This window comes from Heterocephalus glaber, unplaced genomic scaffold, assembly GCF_053883595.1.
Source record: "Heterocephalus glaber isolate CG9 unplaced genomic scaffold, H.glaber_assembly_v1.0 deba00001504, whole genome shotgun sequence".
Classification (NCBI taxonomy): domain Eukaryota; kingdom Metazoa; phylum Chordata; class Mammalia; order Rodentia; family Bathyergidae; genus Heterocephalus; species Heterocephalus glaber.
The window spans coordinates 404,520-424,518 of record NW_028258324.1 but is presented as its reverse complement, the minus strand read 5'-3'; the positions used below and the strand labels follow the sequence as shown (position 1 = coordinate 424,518).

At 37.9% G+C, this 19,999-nt stretch overlaps 1 protein-coding gene and 1 pseudogene across 3 annotated transcripts; one reads left to right on the top strand and one right to left on the bottom strand.

Moving 5' to 3' along the window:
• Positions 1 to 1,810: 1,810 nt before the first annotated feature.
• Rchy1 (ring finger and CHY zinc finger domain containing 1) lies at positions 1,811 to 19,992 on the bottom strand. Of its 3 annotated transcripts, none has more exons than XM_013069687.3 (9): positions 19,829 to 19,992; positions 14,320 to 14,439; positions 13,666 to 13,781; positions 9,205 to 9,283; positions 6,816 to 6,860; positions 6,657 to 6,715; positions 6,522 to 6,548; positions 5,445 to 5,565; positions 1,811 to 2,815 (listed from the first exon to the last, which is right to left on the bottom strand). In XM_013069687.3, exons 1-9 carry the CDS (start codon positions 19,925 to 19,927, stop codon positions 2,687 to 2,689), a joined length of 795 nt encoding a protein of 264 aa, XP_012925141.1. In that variant the 5' UTR covers positions 19,928 to 19,992; the 3' UTR covers positions 1,811 to 2,686. The 3 variants fall into 3 exon arrangements, with proteins under 3 accessions (XP_012925141.1, XP_004833957.1, XP_012925146.1); XM_004833900.4 differs by having other exon boundaries at positions 19,859 to 19,980; XM_013069692.3 differs by lacking the exons at positions 14,320 to 14,439; positions 19,829 to 19,992 and having other exon boundaries at positions 13,670 to 13,781.
• LOC101699838 (protein SGT1 homolog pseudogene) lies at positions 16,056 to 17,193 on the top strand (annotated as a pseudogene).
• Positions 19,993 to 19,999: the final 7 nt, after the last annotated feature.

Genomic DNA, 19,999 nt, shown 5'->3' with positions numbered 1-19,999 from the left:
CACAAAGCAGAGCATGGTGGTACATGCAAGTAATCCCAGCATTCTGGGAGGCAGAGTAGAAGGATTATAAGTTTGAGTCCAGTCTATACAACTTACTGAGGCCCTGCCTCAAAAAGATGGGGGTTGGAGGGATAACTAAGTGTGCAGGCCCTCTATTCAATCCCTCGTACTACAAAGAAAACAAATAGATGAAATAAATAAATGGAATAGCATCTCATGTTTACATATTGGAAAAATTAATATTGTTAACTATTAATATTCAATGCAATACCTATCAAAATTTCAGTAACATTTTAACAGAAATAAAAATCCTGAAAAACTCATATGGAACCACAAAAGATCAAATAGCCAAAGCAATTTTGAACAAAACAAACAAAGTTGGCATCACACTGACTTCAAAAACCTATTACAAAGCTATAATAATCCAAAAAACATGTTATTGGAATAAAAACAGGCACATTAACCAGTGGAACAGAATAGTAAACCCAGAAACAAACCCACACACCTAATGTCAAATGATTGTCAACAAAGGTGCCAAAAATACACACTTGGAAATAGTCTCTTCAATATATGGTGTTGGACAACTACATATCCATGTGCAGAAGAATGAAATTGGATCCTCATCTCACATCACATATAAAAATCAACTAAAACTAGATTATAAACATAAATGTAAAATCTGAAACCATTAAACTACTAGCTGAAAGAAGCACGACATAAATTTTCCACATTAGTCTGAGCAGTTTTTTTTGCACAGGATCTTAGAAGTACAAGCGACAAAAGCAAAAATGAACAAATGAGATTGCACTGAACTAAAAAGCTTCCTCTCAACAAAGGAAACAATAAAGAGAAAACCCACAAATATTGGAAAAATTGCAAACCATACATCTCAGAAGGGGTTAATATTCAAAACTGATAAAGAACTCAACTCAATAGCAAGAAAATGAAGAACCCAACTTACAAATAGGCAAAGGACCAAATAAACATTTCTGAAAAGATATACAAATGGCTGGGGCTGGGGATGTTGCTCAATGGCGCAGCACCTGCCTGGCAAGCACAAGGCCCTGAGTTGATTCCTGGTACCAAAAAAATAAAATAAAACAAATGGCCAATAAATATTTAAAAAGTGCTCATCACTAACTACCAGGGAAATGCCAATGAAGTTCACAATGCAGTATCACTTCACACCTGTCAGGATGGCTATCACTGAAAAGAGGAAAGATGAATGTTGGCAACAACGTGGAGACAAGGTTACCCTTGGGGTGCAAATTAGTAAAGCCATTATATAAAGGACAGTATGGAGATTCCTCAAAAACTAAAAATAGAATTATATGACCCAACAACCTCACTTCTGGGTTTATATCCAAAAGGACTACAAGGACCGGGGATTTAGCTCAGTGGCGCCACACCTGCTTCTCAAAAGGACTACAATCAGAATGTCAAAGAGGTACTTGCATTTCCATGTTCACTGCAACATTACTCACATAGACAAGATAAGGAATCAACTTAAGTGTCCATTACTGAATGAATGGATATAAAAGGGTCATATATAGTATATACTATTCATCTGTAAAAAAAAAAAATTCTGTGACTTGCAACCACATGGATGATCCTGGAGGACATTAATGCCAAGCAAAATAAGCCAGGCCCGGCTTGATCTCACTTGTACGTGCAATCCAAAAACAAGCTGAAAAGTAGAGAGCAGAATGGCAGCTGGAAGTCATGTTTATAAAAGGGTACAAAATTTCAGGAATAAGCTTCAGTGATCTACTGTACAGAATAGCAACTATAGTAAATAATGCATCACACATTTTTAAATTACTAGTTTAAATGTTTTTACCATATAAAAATGGTGAGGTGGGCTTGTTAACTAGCTTCGTTTAATCATTCCACAATATAAACATACATCAAAACTTATACCCCACAAGTATATAATATATACAATTGCTTGTCAACTAAAATTTTTTAAACAAAAAAATAAAGTAACATTTCAATTTAATTCATTTCAAATTAATCCACTCATCTGTTTAATACCTGCTAAAAGCCAGGTAAGTATAAGTTGGCACCTTAGTACTTTTATGATCAAAAGAAAATCTAAGGAAAGGAAAATTAAATATGCATAGTCACTCTCCTTGCTGCTGAGACACAATACCCCAACACCACAGCTTAAAGGAGACATTTATTTGGGGTTATGGTTTTGAGAGGTTTCAGTCTAGTTGCCCTGCTCCAATGCAGAGACAGCATGGTGAAATGACCTGGGCAGAAGAAAGCTACTCACACTGTGGTGGCCAGGAAGCAAAGAAGACACCACCTTCTCACAAGTCAGCTACAGCACCTGATGATTCAATCATCCTGCAAAAGCCCAACCTATGGCACATGAGGCCTTTGGGGTACATGGTCTATGTAAGCCACACTACATAATCTGAGATAGATATAAAAACAGCTTATACTACTTCAAAAATAAGCTGAAGTTAGTATCATGCATAGTTCCATGTACTGGTTAAGATAACCCCAGAAACTGAAGGATTAAAAAGTAATAAGTTGATATGTATTTTTCTAGAGATTAAAAAAAAGCTGGGACAATACATAATTTACTGATTATGACACATTATGACAAGAGAGTACTTTTCCACAGAACTTTTCTCCATATCACAAATGCTGAGTTTTCCTGTGACGTACAAGCTGGTCATTGCTGATCCAGTGAAATTCTACGCCCTCCAGCTTGAGCAGTATTGTAAGAGTCACAATTCTGACATTTCATGCCCAAAATATGGAACTGGACTGTGGATCGTCCATTGCAGTCATTGCAGAGAATCTGCAAAGTGAAGAGATAACTTCAAGACAAATACTTCAAATATTATACAAAGGTCATTGCCCACAATCACTTGACAATCATATCAAAGATAAGAAAATACATACACTATGTCTGAACATTTCCCTAAGTGGAAATATCTTTTCACTTTCACTTTTTCACTTTTAACTCCAAAAGGCTATTAGGGTAACTTTGAATTTAGAAAATGAAAATGCAACATTGAACAAAGGCAGCTTATTTTAAAATACAGTAGTTCCCAAATAATATAGTACAAACAAAAATTAACCTAGGCATATCAGATCAAGACCCCATATTTACAATTTAAGATATAACAGATATGCTTTCATTATTTCTCCCTGGTACTGAGAAATTTATCTCATTTAGTCAATGAAACTGAAATTTTCATTATAGTATTTTTGCTTTTTTAAAAAAATTATTTTGGGGCCGGGGATTTAGCTCAGTGGTTCTGGTGCCTGCCTCACAAACTGAGGACCCAAGTTCGATCCCCAGTACAAAAAACAAAAAAATTAAATTAAATAAAAAATTATTTTTTAGGTTTATTGTACCAAATCCTCAGTCTACTATGTCTCAGGAATAAAGTCCAAAAACCAGTGTTTCTTAAAATTGAGTAAGGAAAGGCTCTCATGTCATCTTTACAATGACAAAATGCCATCTAATAATAAATCTCTTCTGATCCTTAGATCCTGAAAAATGAAAAAGATGTTATCTTCAAAATAGATCAGTGCACTACTATGCTGTAAAGCATAAGCTTTAGCATAGTCACGTCATCAAAACAGAAATTTTCCAAATTCACTCCAAATTATGAATTTGAAAAACAATTCTTTTAAAAATATTACCTAAATATACAAAGATTGCCTAGACCCCAAGGAGGCTGGATAATGACTGTCAGTGGGTACTGCACAAAGTTTCTTTTTGGATAATGAAAATGTTGTAAAATTGTGGTGATGTTTGTATAATTCTATGAATATACTAAAGGGCAATGAATTGTACACTTTTAGGAATGAGTTGTACAATATATGAATTTTATCTTAACAAAACTATTGTTTAAAGTGGAATATGCTATACTTCAGCCTCTGGTTAAAAAAAAAAATCACATAATTATGACTTCATTGTCTAAGTGATATTTCATTGTCCATATTAACAATTTGATTATGCACAAGAATTATGAAACCTTCCAGTATGAATCACACCAAAAATTTTTATTTGACTTTGTTATCTGGTTTTTCTTTGTTTTTAGAAGTATTTGAAGAGGTTCGGAAGATGTCTATGTCCAAAAATCACTACAACACCAGAAAGCTTATCTAGCTTTCTCATTCTGAGCTACAAGGTGTGATCAAAAAATACAGTGTCTGTTTAAATAAAAACAATTTATTACAATAAAAGACACAGTGCCATTAATCCTCCTGAAAATACTTTCCCTCACTTCAAACACAGTTATCCCATCACTCTTGCCACATTCTGAAGCACTTCCCAAAGTCCTCTTTCAAAAATGTCTTTAGTTGCACTGTCATGGTTGCCTTGATGTCTTGAACCGATTCAAAACATCTACCTTTTGTGGCCATTTTGATTTTGGGCAAGAACCACAAATTGCAGTATCAAATCAGGTTAATAAAGTGAACACGGACACATGGAAATGTTTTTATGAGCCTGCCTTTCCTTTAGATGGCACTTGCATTCACTGTATTTTTGATCACATCTCATAAAAACACTCACAAGAGGACTTCCAGAATGGCTTCAGCGAATGGCAAGAATGATGGGATATGTGTGTCTGAAGTGAGGGGAAGTATTCTGAGGAGGATTAATGGCGATGTGTTCTTAACTGTAATAAATCTTTAAAATTTAAATGTTCACAACATATTTAGATCACTCCTTGTATAACTCAATACTGTGCTGAAAATAAACTACTAGAGTAGCACATCTCAATTAATGGAAAACAGATGATCATTCTCTGTAAGACAAGGCACAAAAATACTTTTTATACTAATTTAAATCAAATAAAGTTAAGTCTAAGATAGAATTTAAAAAATAATAAACATTAAAACCCAAAATATAAACTTCAAAAATGAGTAACTATGTCTCCCTGAAGTAAAACTGAAAATAATTACAGATAAAACAGCAGTAATCCACACTTAGCTAGTTATATCACTGACTGGCAAGTAATGGGTAAGTAACTCAGGATAAAGTTTCTGCCTGCCATCTGGTGTTGGTAAAAAACTACACAGAGGTATTTTTAGAACTTTTTTGTCCTGGTCTGTGTTCAACAGTACTAAAATTTAGGGCCAGGGATTTAGCTCAGTGGTTCCGCCGCCTGCCTCAAAAGCTCAAGGTCCTGAGTTCGATCCCCGGTACCAAAAAAAAAAAAAAAATACACTAAAATTTAAATTTGTTCTTCTCACTAATCATCACAATGACATTTACGTCAATGCAATTTTTGGACAAATTTCAGCAAAAGGGCAAAATTTTTTAGAAGTATCAGCAAGAAGCCTGAGGGCCGAGGATTTAGCTCAGTGGTTTCACCGTCTGCTGCGCAAGTGCAAGGACCCGAGTTCAATCCCCAGTACCAAAAAAAAAAAAGGAAGCCTGAAAAGTTGTAAGCATGGATTATACTCACATCCACAGTCATGTTCTGATATTCTGATGGCATAGGAGTCTGTGCCACCTCATTATCCAGCTGTCTCCAGTACCAAGTCATATCTAAGGCAGAGTGCATGCACAACGGACACCGGTAGCCTCTGCAAGAGAAGATGGAGAGTAGATGTCACTTACATATGCAGAACGTGGGAGCCATGAGGTCCAGAAGCCTTTTTAGGGCATCATCTGTATCTCAAAATAATCTCCTAGGAACCTAGGAAACTTCACCATTAAGAGGGTTAAATTAAATCCTGTATATTATGGTATTTTTTTAAACCCTAAGTCTTTTTCCTCAGTTCTCTAAGATCGAATCAGTCCACATTCTTCATGAAACATACTTCATATACTTAAAAACACTAATGGAGCTACTCCTTAGCTAAACAACCTCAATTTCTTACACATTCCGTAAAGAAGAGAGTATAGTCCTTAAAAATTATTCAGATCGTTTATTATTTCCTTTCTAAAAATTCAAAACAAGTTCCCCTCTCTTTGGTTAGTAACATTTCTGCTCATCAATGAGCAGGATCAGAATACATTTACAGTCTCCTCTTCCTAACTACTTCTCATTTGATTTTAGTTCTACTTTTAAGTAAACTCTTTACCAGTTTTCTTTGCATTTCATCACTGGATCAATTTAATGACCTGACAAAATTTTTAGCACCATTCCTCAGTGTTTTCACAATACCATGACTGCCTCTGGTGGAGACTGTATTCCTTAACAAGCATGGCTAAAAAACAAGAAGTATCTAGCACAAGGTCCCGAGTTTGATCCCTGGTACCCCCCCCCAAAAAAAAAATCTACTCAAAAAGCAAGAAGTATCTGTTTTGAGTTGTGGGAGAACATAAGGCGTAAGAGACACAGGAATTCAGGCACATATCCTCAAGATGGCATGGCCAGTTTAACACCGTTCATCTACCCTACTGATCTCAACACAAATATCTGCCAAGCCCAACAATGTGTAAGCACAGTCATACTTGCCCACATCCCTACTTACACACACACACAAAGGAAAGACATCTTACAACTATAATTTTTTAAAATTCCATCAAAACTCACTTTTTCAACATTTCTTCATAACACGTTCTGAAAGAAAATATAACAGTAGTTTAGTAAAACAAACTCTCATTTCCTTTCCAAAAAATAACTCTACTATTTTTAAAACATCTTTGAGGAGAAAAAAGTTATTTTTACCTATGTAAAAGATGTCCACATGGCAAGACATGAGCAACAACACGGGATGTATGAATGTCCTACAGAGGGAAAATGTGAGTGCTGCATAAAGACGATATCAACACCCGAGTATTCTAAGTCAAGAAGGAAGACTTACAAAGTGAAAGTATTTTACCTTACCTCCAAACATATTGGACAATTCTGCCGAGAAACATTTTCAATACACTGTTTAAAAGAGAAACTCAGATTAATGAAAGCTTAAACAGTTAAAAAATGACAATTATAACAGTAGTATTGATAATAAAAGCTAATAAAATCAACTTATTAAAAATAAGAGCTGGAGGGCTGGGGATTTAGCTCAGTGGTTTTGTCACCTGCTGCGCAAGCGCAAGGATCCGAGTTTGATCCCTGGTACCAAAAAAAAAAAAAAAAAAAAAAGCCACTAAAATGTACCCCTAAAGTCTCATGTGTTCAGAAGGTGACTGGATCACAAGGACATTGACTTGTTGTTAGCAAGTGGGGCCTACTTGGAGGGGTGCTCTTTTCCTGGCTCCTCTCCTCTCTCTGCTTCCTGGCAGCCAAGGGTTGAGCAGCTGTCCTTCACCATTAGTGTCCACCTTGGAGCCAGCTGACCATGGACCAAACCCATTGTAAACTGTGAGCCAAATAAACCTCGCCTCTTCTAAGTTGCAAGTGTTGGTTATTTTGTCCCAGCAAAGGAAAAGCTGACTGATACAAACTATCTAAATTATCCAAAGATAACAAGGTTGGAAACCTTTCCATCTTATACGTGTTTTACTTATAAGTGTTTCACTGCCCTGTATTAGTAGGATAAACTAATAATCTCTTGGTAACAATAGATCATACAGATTTACTACATGCCATTCAAGTACAGTACCTGTATTAGCTCAGTTAATTCTCATAACCCAAGACAAATTAGGCAAAATTACTTCATTTTACTGCAGAGCTAACTGAGGTCTCTTTTTTTTTTTGGTACCAGGGATTGAACTCGGGAACTTGTGCTTGTGAGGCAGGTGGCAGAACCACTGAGCTAAATCCCCGGCCCTTCAGGTTTCTTTTTAGTAAGAGAATTAAACGTGAGTTCCAGCAGACTGAATGCAGAGCTTGCATTCTTAGCTTTCAAGACTCAATGTCTGTTCAGATACCAGACAAAGGGGAAGCACCCTGCTATGGTGACTCCTCAGTTTTAGTGCAAGTACTTGGGCAGCAGCTGGGACCACTTATTAATTTATAGGCAATAAAAGACAACTGAGAAATAGCAAAATAAAAAAATCACAGGGGAAAATACACAGAGCGCTTTAAAGACAATAGAGAACAATGTGGAGAAAACCTTCAACAGGAATAAATTTTAAAATATGAACGTAATCACACTCTGGCTATTTATGAACCCTTCCGATCTGGATAATGAGACTAGGACTGGGGCTCCATGGAGCACTGGCCTCATATGCCTGAGGCCTAGGCTCAATCAGCTTGACCAAAAAACAATAAAATAAAAAGAGGTTGTGGACAAGCACTCCTTTTATCTTATTTATAAAATAAAACTAATCTCACATACACACACATTTTAACACCTCTGTGATCACAATCCAGCTGATAATTGGTGTTTCAAGGCCATGAGACAGGCCAGCGGAGTGCAGTACACACACAATAACACAGTGGGCTTGACATAAACACAACGGCTGCTCTGGACACCAGCCCTACACCTCAACAGGTGACTCAAGTTGCTCCATGAGCCTGCCTCACTTTACCCAAGGCTATACTCACAGAGCCAAACTCAATCTTTAGTACGAGGAATCCAGTTACACATTGTGTACGCTCATTACTCATCTTCATTTTCCTCCCCAATTCATTACAGGCCACGTATCTAATACCACATCTCTGTAAGACCCTCTTACCCTTTCTATTGAACCTGCATAGCACTAAGCAAATCATTTCAGTCTCTTTCTAGTTACTATGTGTCTCTCTCCCTCTCCTTTTCTCCCTCTCTCTCATACAATGTTGCTACTCACAGTTCTCTTGATCTGGAACTTGCTATACTTGTAACATATGATTTATATTCCAGTCTATGCCAGTCTCCATTCTCTAAATTTTTTAAATAAGTACAATCAAGTACTATTAAATGTTTTTATTAGGTAGTTTTTAAATGAAAGAGTGTGGGGTTGTGGTAAAATTCCCACATCCAGATTAAAAATCTTTATGTATTATGAAAGAAAATACAAAAATACTACCTTTTCTTAGAATGCCGGGCAGGTTACACTGCTCGGCACTACTCCTTTTAATCTAGAAGCTGGACCAATGGTAAGGCATACTCTGACTTAGAGGCTGTCAACATTACACTAAAAACTGACAGAAATATTCAAAACAAATTGTTGATCAGATGTTCTAGGCATGTTTTAGTATCTACTTAATACTGCTTTATAAAAAGCACAAAATACAGATTTACATGGTATTATCTGAAAATTATCATGCTTCTAAAACGTATGAGAATTTAAGCTCCTTTTTGAAAGCATTGTAATACTTTTAAAATAATGCAAACTGGATTATATACCTTATGTTTTCCTTGAAGATTCATAGCTAGGCATAAGTTACATTTCAAACAGTGGAAAAAATCTTCCTTGGGACCAATCCTAACAAAACATATGAAAGCCAAAAGATTAGATTTTTCTTTTTAACAATGATATTTTATTCATAATATAACACCTAAATTTAGTCCCATGAAAAAAAAATTCAAACCACACTGATATAGGATAAACTCCCATCTCTGGAACATCCCTCTCTCCAAATATAAGCATCTTAAACAGAATGGTATCTACTCACCTAATGCTGTTTTGTTCTGTTTTTCCCACTATATAATTATATACACAGGAAAAAGAGAGAAAAGACAGATACACACAATCTAGGTTTTATTCCTTACACAAAGAGATTCTCCCTACATATGATGTTTTGCAACTCTCTCATTTAACAATATATATCCTGAGGATTACCTCTGACTAAAAGGAACCACTTTACTTTTCTTAACAGCTACATACAACTCTCCCACAATAACACTATTTTTTTTTTTTGCTTAAATTCTTTTATCGGTACATTTTAGGTATACAATACATTTACATTTATCATTGGGTACTTGTACCTGTACGTGATGTATCTTGGTTCTTATTTTTTCCCCATTACCTGTGCGCCCTTCACCCCTCCACCCTTCCCTATTTACATACTTCATTTTCATTTCTTTTTCTTTACTCATAATTCTTTCCTTTCTATTCTTCCCTTTCCCTATCTCCTCCCACTACCCCTACCCCTTTGGACCTTTTCCTATTTCAAAGAATAACACTATTAATATGGGATAGATATTGTATATTACAATTTTTAAAAACCATTCCTTTAAGGATAAAATTTACAATCTTCAATTGCTACCAAAAAAATTAAGCATCCTTGTCAAGATACATTTTTTTTACAAGATTTCTAAAAGTAAAACTACTGAATCAGAAGGTACTGGATTATTCATTGTGACACACCAAACTGACCTCCAACAAGAAAGAATTGATTTACCTTTACAGCCACAGTGCATGGCATTAGAGGGCACTGTTCCCACAACCTGGCCAACACTTATAACATGCATGACAGACAAATAACAAATCTGCATCATTCAAATTACAAGACGCAATATACTTTAATGCTTATGAACCACATGGACTTTTCCTGTAGATTTTCTGTGGACATACTGTGCCCACTTTTTTTACTGAGGTATTTGTCTTTTACTAACTTATAGAAGGTCTTTATATAGCTTGGATATTGATATGTTACATTTATTTTTCTGGTTGGTCATCTCTCCTACAGTAGTTTTTCTTCTTTTTAGAGAGAAGGTCTCATTATATTGCCTGTGTTCCCCAGGCTAACCTCGAGCTCAAGGTTCTCCTGCCTCAGTCTCTCAAGTACCTGGAGCTACAGTTGAATGACACCTTGCCTGGCTACAGCCATTTTTAATTCCTATGTTCCATCAATATTTTCCCTTATAGCTATGTTTTCTACCTACTGTTTAGATGACTTCTATCAACTATAGACCATAAGCATATTATCCTTTGCATACTGCTAATACTTAGTGCTTTTCCTTTATATTTGTTTTCATCCCTCTGAGGTTTATTAGATAGGGTAAAGCCAAGACTGCTAGCTGTCCCTAAATTTCTATTCTCTGCTTCTTCCACAGTAACACAACATTTAACTAGAAACTGTGTTATTCAGAGCTGTCCTGAATAAATACTATTTTCCATCTTCTCTGGCTGTGGACAGAAGAGAGAAATCAAATTCTGTGTTATGCCCTTAAGAGGAAAGGGTATCCTTCCTTTCACCCATTTTCCCATTGGCCAAAATAAGAACCATTAGACTACAGAGACCCATGCAGAGAAAAGGGAAAAAAGGAGCCAGGACTTTGCCAGGAGAAATAAACCTCTACCTTTCCTGAGGAGTCATTATTATCTTGGCTTTCTGTCACACAATGCTAAAACCACATTCTAATGAATGTGAAGAGTTTTAAGAATCAACTCTTTGTTTTCCTAATGAATAAGCAACTATCCTAGTATCCCTGCCCCTAATTTAAAATGTCACTTTTGCTGTAAATTAATGTGGATAAATGTGACTTATATTTAAATGAAAATATAAGAATTCATACATTCAAATGACATGATTTTTAACGTTATTATGAGAGAATGCTGCCATTACACAAACATTTTTAACTTGTCTTTTGATAGCTTTTTTACTTAAAAAATAATAATTATTTCATGTTCATATGTCATTTCTGACCAAAGACAGTATTTGTCAATCTCAAAGATTTTGCTCTCAGTACCTTTGAGGAAATTTTTTAAAAGTCAAAACAGAGCTTTGCACATCCTCCAGGAGGGTGGGTTTTCAGGGTGCCACAGGCACTCATTAAAAGGAAGTGTAGAACAGACATTTCAAGGATTTCTGGACAATGACAACAGATGTAATAATAACTCCGAAAATAACTATTTGAAGTGAGCATACCTATTTGTCTAAAAACCTCATTCACACAATTTTATTATACTCAATAATAAAAATATGTGAAACAAGTTTTTATTTGAAAACATCTTAGGGACTAAGTATTTCCTAACTATATTCCACTGAATATGAAAATGACTCTATGTCCAAATATTCAAAACCCAGCAGTCTTTATAAGAGATATACAGTTTACAATTAGCAAGTTAGGAGTCCTGAGAAATGGAGATTAAATTTAGCATTTACCATATTTTCAAGACTATAAAGCTTTCATTATACAACATCCACTCTGTAACTGGTCCGAATCATTTTTTAACCAATTCTGTTTTGAAGATTAATATTTTATGGCATTATTTACAGATCTCCCAAAGAACAAGGGGAAATCTATTTTCTTTAATAAAACTCAATCCATTTTGCAGTTACAATATGGATCCACTGAACTCTTTTAAAAATCTGATACGACAGGACCTTAGTGATCTTATTTTTTTCTCTAGCTTGAAACATTTTGGTGTTTCAGTATCCTAGGAATTCTTTCAAATTAATTACCAATTATTTCTTACTATCCCAACCAAAAACTAAAATGGGAAGTACAGCAAAAACACCTAAAAAAATGAACAATATGAAATAAATATCACTTAGCACTGCCCAAAAAAGCACTACACCTTCTATCAAGAAGGTATTTAAGGGGCTGCAGATTTAGCTCCGTGGTTCCACCTCCTGCCTCACAGGCAGCAAGGTCCCGAGTTTGATCCCTGGTACCAAAAAAAAAGAGGCAGAGAACAACATGACATGGCAGCCCAAGACCAGGCACTATGGACATTTTGGATGGGATTATGTTTGCAGGCAAGGATTGTCCTGTACGCTGCAAGATGTCCAGCAGCACCTGACTCTACCCAATAGGTGCCACAGCACTCCTATACACCTGGGGTGGGAGCCAAAACAGTCTCCCAAGGTTGCCAAACATCTTCAGAAGGCAAAATCATCCCCAGCTCAGAACCACTGCTCAGGACTCTTAAGAGGACAGTGGCACTGGTCCCATAAGCAATCAGTCAGATGATGACAACCTAGACCAGTGGTGATGAACCTATTGCACAAGTGTTACTGCGATTTTCTTTACGACAAAAGATTTTCAGGTATGAGTTGTTTTTCCTAAACAAAAACCTCAGTATTCTGGTTTAATTGCAGTGTTGGCACTTCCAATAAATAAACGGGTTTTAAAAGTTGCCATTTGGGACCTTGTCTCTGACAGGTTCAGTATCACTGCATGAACATTCTCACACAAGGCAAGAACAGGGAGGGAGATAGTACAGTGGGGGAGCACTGCCTCATATATGTAAGACCCTAGATTCAGTCCCAGCAGCACAAAGAAGAAAAAGGAAAGAAATCAACAATACATTTTTAGAATAAAAAGAAAAGATGGAATCCTCAAATCATAAGTATTTTGTAACTTGAAACCATTAGCTTTTGCTAAAAGACCATATGACAGGATTTGCCCATCCTTCATAAGGTTGGTACACCAAAATTTACTTAATATGGCTCATAATGGTTAAATGTTGAAAGCATGTATGTTTGAAAAAGTACTTAGGCCCAGTATGGTGACGTAATCCTAGCACTCTAGAAGATTAAGGCAGAAAGATCACAAATTCAAGCACAGCCTAGACACCCTTGCAACTGAATTAAGACCCTGTCTCAAAAAATAAAAAAGCGCTGGAGATATAGCTCAGTGGAAAGGACTACGTTCAAGTCTCAGTACCACAAAAAAATAAAAACAAACAAAAATAGCCACATGGTAGTTGATGGAGAAACTATTGTAAAAAAAGAGATGAAAAAATTTTAGAATAATGTTAACATATTTCGAGACAGAGATCACAACACATTGAAATGGACATTTGAGTACATTTTATCAGATATACATTATATCCTAATAAAGGTGATTTTTTAAAAAGTGTTTTTGGCTAGGTATGTTAGAAATAATCAGGAAAGAACATTTCACATACAGTACCTACAAATTCCACAGTTTTCACAATGATACTGCTTCTTATCTTTGTCAAACAGATGGCATATACTGCAGTAATATTCTCCAAACAATGTGCTACATTCCTCACAAGACTGTTGGGCCTAAAAACAGAAAAAATAATTAAAAATTGGAATAAATTTACCAAAACATTGTCAATTACTATTTGAATATCTTGCTAGGTAGTTGAGGTTGTCCTTAAACTCACTGTGTAGCCCAGGCTATGCAGAGATCCTCCTGACTTAGCCTCTCTAGTGCTGAGATTACAGGTGTGCACCACCACTTATTTTTACAAATTTTTAAACATCTAAAACAAAGACATTGCTTACTGTCAGAGTTAAGTTTTATTTATAATTTTTTTAAATAAATTTTTTCAATCTTAATTTTTTTGGCCAGGGATTTAGCTCAGTGGTGCTGAGCCTGCCTCACAAGCATAAGGTCCTGAGTTCGATCCCTGGTACCAGAAAAAAAAAAAGACTGTTAATATTTTTAAAAAGGAAAGCTAGAAGTGGTGATGAATACCTATACACACCACTCTAGGAGGCTGAGACAGGAGGATCCCAAGTTCGAACCCAACCTAGGCAACTTAGCAAGACTCTACCACAAAACATACAGACGCAGAAACACGTCATAAAACCTTACATGTTGAATTTTTTCACAGTTGATGCACTGCACTTCCTGTACTTTAAAGCGATCTAGCTGATGATCCTCATTGTTATCATGACACAGCCGGCAAGTATAAAGCTTGTCACAGCAAGGCGCCTAAAACACAGAAAAATACACACAAGCAAGAGAAGACAAGTTGACTACATATATATAATAAAAAAAAATGTCTTTCTCCTCTCCCTGAACACCATCATAGATTACACCCAATAGATCACGTGCTAACTTCACTGTTACCTGCTATATCTTATGTTTAGTATTCCTTCAACATCTCTAACCTTTTTAAAGCCCAAGAATTATGAGGGATAGAAGTCCCTAGCCTAAAAAACTAGTTCCACAACACCCTGATCATTCTCAGCCTATAGTTGACAGCCAACCCCTTCCCAGACATTTCCAGATAAATTCCCTTATATACTTCAATCCCCAAACACAAAATGCACGTTTATTCCATTATCACTGATTAATCATCAATTACATACCTCAAATTACAGGACACAACGATGGTAAGAAGTAAGAGCCCTTGTTTTCAAGCATAGCAAAGATGTCAACTGGCCACCAAAAGCTCTTCCCTCCTCTTCCTGGGCATCTGAATGCCCACCTATGCTGCAGTTGGGTCATTTAGATGCCAAAAAACTTGGCAAAAAATAGCACCATGAAAATATATGTCCCTGGAATGCCCACAGGACAGCTCCATCAGCAAGGTGGATCACCTACACTGGAACTATGAAGGGAAAGATACCAGATTCTTTGCTGATGTTATCAATGGGTCCTTCCCTAATGAGCACAACAAGACATTTTCAGGCAGTGAGCTGACCAGGACTCTTAGGACCTTGCAGACCCAATCTTGAGACCCTTTAAGCCAGGATCTAACACAGTTCATTTTTTTTAACTGTTCAACACTGAGCTGGGTTCCTTTTTCTTCAACACTAGACCTCTAAATCTCAGTGATCTACATTCCATGACAGCCCTCTCACTAGCCTAAAATCTCAGTTCCTTGACTTTCTCACTTTTCTCGGCCTTGTCCTCCAATCTTCCTCACCAACTACAGAACAAGGCCTTCACATTTTGGTCTGGGAAACTCTGTACACTCTTAGAAGTATTGAGGAGACCAAGGAGCTTTTGTTTATTTGTATTATAACTGATGTATGCCATATCATAAATTACAACTGATAGGTTTTTTTTAAATAAAAGTATCAAGTTTATTACATGTAACATAACATTTTAATGACAACAATTACATTTTCCCCTCCCAAAACAGCTGAATTCACACAGTATCTGCTTCCGTGTTTCATCAGTGTGATTGTAGTATATCATGAAATTTTGGCCTCACACAAACATGTAGTAACTGGAAAAGGAAAGAACATTTTAAAGCCTTTTCAAAGAAATGGATACTACACCAAAACTCAACAACTCTTAAAGGTTAGTTGCAACACAGAAGCTGAAATCACACCAATGAAACTGCTTCCTATTCCATTAAAAGCCATTCACTTGTACTTGAAATGGTTCTTTTAACCATGCATGCATTAGTTATTTGGAAAACATCACTTCCCTGAATTTTATAGACTTTCCAAATGTTCACACATTTGATGTATAATCAAAAATTCACATTCATTAAAAGTCACTCAGGGTTTTCTCCAGAAGTTTCCCCCTTGGGTGGCGGTGGAGCTGGTAACCAGGGTGGCAGTGTCTCAGGCAGCTGCAACAGTAATTTAGGGATGGTGGCGGCTACAGCAGGACCTACAACAAACAGCCCAGCGGTTTTTCCAGAGCTTCTCAGATAGTCTGATCGACGAGGAGGACCCCAGGCAGCGTTAGAGGAGCTGACTAAGGCTTTGGAACAGAAACCAGATGATGCACAGTAGTATTGTCAAAGAGCTCATTGTCACATTCTCCTTGGGAATTACTGTGATGGTGCTGCAGATGCAAAAACTTCTCTCAAACTCAACCCCAATAATTCCACTGCTATGCTGAGAAAAGGGATATGTGAATATCATGAAAAAAACTATGCTGCTGGTCTAGAAACTTTTACAGAAGTTCAGAAATTAGACAGTGCAGATGCTAATTTTATTGTCTGAATTAAAAGATGCCAAGAAGCACAGAATGGATAAGAATCTGAGGGGAGGACTCAATCAAAAATCAAGTATGACTGGTATCAAACAGAATCTCAGGTAATCATAATACTTAGGGTTAAGAATGTTCAGAAGAATGATGTAAATGTGGAATTTTCAGAAAAAGAGCTGTCTGCTTTGGTGAAACTTCCTTCTGGAGAGGATTACAATTTGAAACTGAGACTCCTGCGTCCTATAATACCAGAACAGAGCACATTTAAAGTACTTTCAACAAAGATTGAAATTAAAATGTAAAAGCCAGAGGTTGTGAGATGGGAAAAGCTAGAGGGTCAAGGAGATGTGCCTACGTCAAAACAGTTCATAGAAGATGTAAACAACCTATATCCGTCATCATCTCATTATATAAGAAATTGGGATAAATTGGTTGGTGAGATCAAAGAAGAAGAAAAGAATGAGAAGTTGGAGGGAGATGCAGCTTTAAACAAGCTATTTCAGCAGATCTAGTCAGATGGCTCTAATGAAGTCAAATACACCATGAACAAATCATTTATGGAGTCTGGTGGTACAGTTTTGAGTACCAACTGGTCTAATGTAGGTAAAAGGAAAGTTGAAATCAATCCTCCTGATGATATGGAATGGAAAAAATACTAAATAAATTAATGTGCTATCACTGTAAAAAAAAAAGAAAAAGTCACTCGGTATTGGGAAGTTTCCAACACCAAGCTCACTTAAATTAGCTTGACTTTTCTCACTGGCAACAGATACTGTCAATTGTTTCCCTTGTAATGAGTCTTGATTCCCTCTTTTTTGAGAAAATGTCTGCCAAATACCCAAGTCTGAATGAGCACAGATTTTTTCAAGGAAAAAATGTTCCACGAAAAAAGTGACTAGTTCATATCACAATGCAATTATGCAAGAGCTTTTCCACAAGACAAAGTACTTGATTAAAACTGCCCATTTTGGCCGGGGATTTAGCTCAGTGGTTCCGGCCCCTGCCTCACAAGCACAAGGTCCCGAGTTCGATCCCCAGTACCCAGTACCAAAAAAAACCTGCCCGTTTTGTCAAACAGAGTATTAAAAAGACATGTGTGCAAAGGTGAGATCTGATAAACTGACACAATAGTTTTACAGCTTCATCAATGACATTTTTAAGTATCACCAGCTTCAAAAATTATATTTACATCACAGAGTTCACTGTCACTGCCTTGATTCAACACAGGTACTAGCGGTTTTTGTCACTGCTTTCTACCATCAGTCCACATGTCAACACACTGAAAAGAACAGATGATGCCTTAGTACTCCTAGAAAGTGGTTTCGACCTCACAGCCTCAGGGATCCCCACAGTCCATTCATCACACTCAGAGAACTGCTGGTCCAGTACAAGGACTGTACTCTCTGTAGTTCAATTTCAAAAATGAAACTAACTACAACCTCTTCTCTGTTCAATTAACTCCAAGTCTTTCCTTGCATAACCCTACTCCCCTCTTTTTTTCCTCTTCAGACTCATCTACAACACCACAATCCTAGTCAAATCTACTCTCTCCTACTCAACCTGCATTAGGAGCTGACAATAGCTAGGGGAAAAAAAAGACCACATACTGTCTGGGCTCACTTTTAAATCATAACCACTAATAAAAAGCAAATTCCTACTATCACAAGTCCTTAATATCTACAGTCAAAGACTCAGAATTAAATCACTGGGTGTGGTGGCACACCCTGTAATCCCAGCACTGGAGAGGTTGAGGCAGGAGGATCTCAATGAGTCCAAGGCCAGCATGGGCTGCATAGTGAGCTCAAGTCCAGGCTGAACTACACAGCGGGACCCTGCCTCACACACACACAAAAAAAAGACTCAGAATTTAAGATGATCACGTCATATTTTCTCCTCTCTTTAAAACTCCTAACACCTCTTCCTCCCTCTTAACACTCTGGTGATAACCCTGCCCCTTATTTAAAGTGAAATACAAGAAAACATCCTCCCACAAATTCTATCAACCTATTTGCAAATACACCTCATCCTGTGCCTTCTCTTCTTTTAGAAAGCATCTCCAGTTAGTCCATGCCTGTAGCTAAGGCCAGCTTCCCCACTTAGGCACTGGGTCTCTTCTCCTTCCTCTACCCAATGACAATATTCTTACAAGTCTTCCCTCCTCCTTCCACATTACAACACGTTCTCTACTGGATCATTTCCAACAATTTACAAACATGCTGTAACACTTTCTAACTTAAAGCGGGGAAAAAAATTCCCATTATCCCACATCTGTCAGCAACAATGTCCTCTTTTTCCTCTCCCTCCTCTCCAGCAAAACTCAGAGGCAAAACTCCAAGAACTTTTTATTCATGCCATTTCCAGTTCTCCCATTTTCTTGAATCCATTCCAATCAGATTTTATCCCAATCTCTCCATTGACACTCACTTGTCCAGGTCACCATCATTGACGCCCTTGCCAAATTCAAAGATCAATTCTCAATTATCTTACTCAAACTGCTGCACTTGATCTAGCTGACCACTTCCTCCTTCACACCCTCCACTGTCCTCTGGTATTCAGTAAAAACGAAGTTTTTGAGCTTCCTCAGGGCAAAGTATCTCAGTGCTAAGAAACAGACTGAGTTGGGTGGTTTCTTCGGAGGGGTGAGGAGAGGGGAAGAAAGGAAGTTCACTTCCTTTTAGACATCAAATCTGAAAGGGTAATAGATGATCTGGGGAGAAAGGGCCTCAGCTGTCCGTACAGCCTGAGACTACCTCCTGCTTCTAATCTCTAGTCAGTGACCACAACGGCTGACTGGTGGAGTGAGGAGACCAAAAAATGGAGGAGGGCGATGGTAGGGAATGTACTTGCTAACACTCACGTGCACTCTACGACGCAATCTTTTAGGTGAGATCCCTATTTCATGCAGGGGGGACTGAACAGAAACTTACTCAAAATCACACCGCTATTAAGGGCACAGCTAAGATTTGAGGATAAGGGTGTACAATTTTAAAGCTCAAGCTGACTTTCTTTTTCTTTTGGGGGGGTGGGGTTCTAGGAGTGACCCCGGGGCTTCGGTCTGGCTCTACTCTTACGCTGCCCCAAGCCTGAGCGCAGGATTACGCTGCTTTCCGGCAAAAAAGCACCAGGACGCTCCAGCTGGAGGAGCAACTACTTAAACCCTCTAGACTACGAGTCTCCTCCAAGTAAACAGCGAAGGTAACAATCCAAGCTTAGTGGGCGGTTCTCCATGCCTCATTTCCAATTTGTCTCCGTCGCCCGCGTATGATGCTCGCTGGGCGGCAGGCGCGGACTACGGTGACGGCCGGCGATGACTCCGTGGACCCACCTGTCACCTGCCCGTGACCGCCGCCCCCTCGCACACCGGGCCGACCCGTGCCGCCTCGCCACTCCCGACCTGATACTGTAACTCCGCGGGGCACAGCCTCACCTCCCCTTCCCCGCCAGACCCACGAGTCACCTTCAGCAGGCACCCGCGGTCATAGTGTTCGCAGCCCCGCCGCCTTGTCTCGCACGCAGTCGCCGCCATCGCCGCCGCCGGAGGCACCCCACCGGTCGACCCCGCCGCCGCCCTGCGTGGAAGGCGGCCGTCACATGACGT

Excerpts from the sequence above, each read along its gene's own strand:
- Rchy1 (XM_013069687.3), bottom strand. The coding sequence starts at position 19,927 with ATGGCGGCGACTGCGTGCGAGACAAGGCGGCGGGGCTGCGAACACTAT. Across the intron at positions 6,716-6,815 it reads ATTGTCCAATATGTTTGGAG|GACATTCATACATCCCGTGT; the intron begins GTAAGGTAAAAT and ends TTCCCTCTGTAG. Across the intron at positions 5,566-6,521 it reads TATGAAGAAATGTTGAAAAA|AGGCTACCGGTGTCCGTTGT; the intron begins GTGAGTTTTGAT and ends CTTCTCTTGCAG.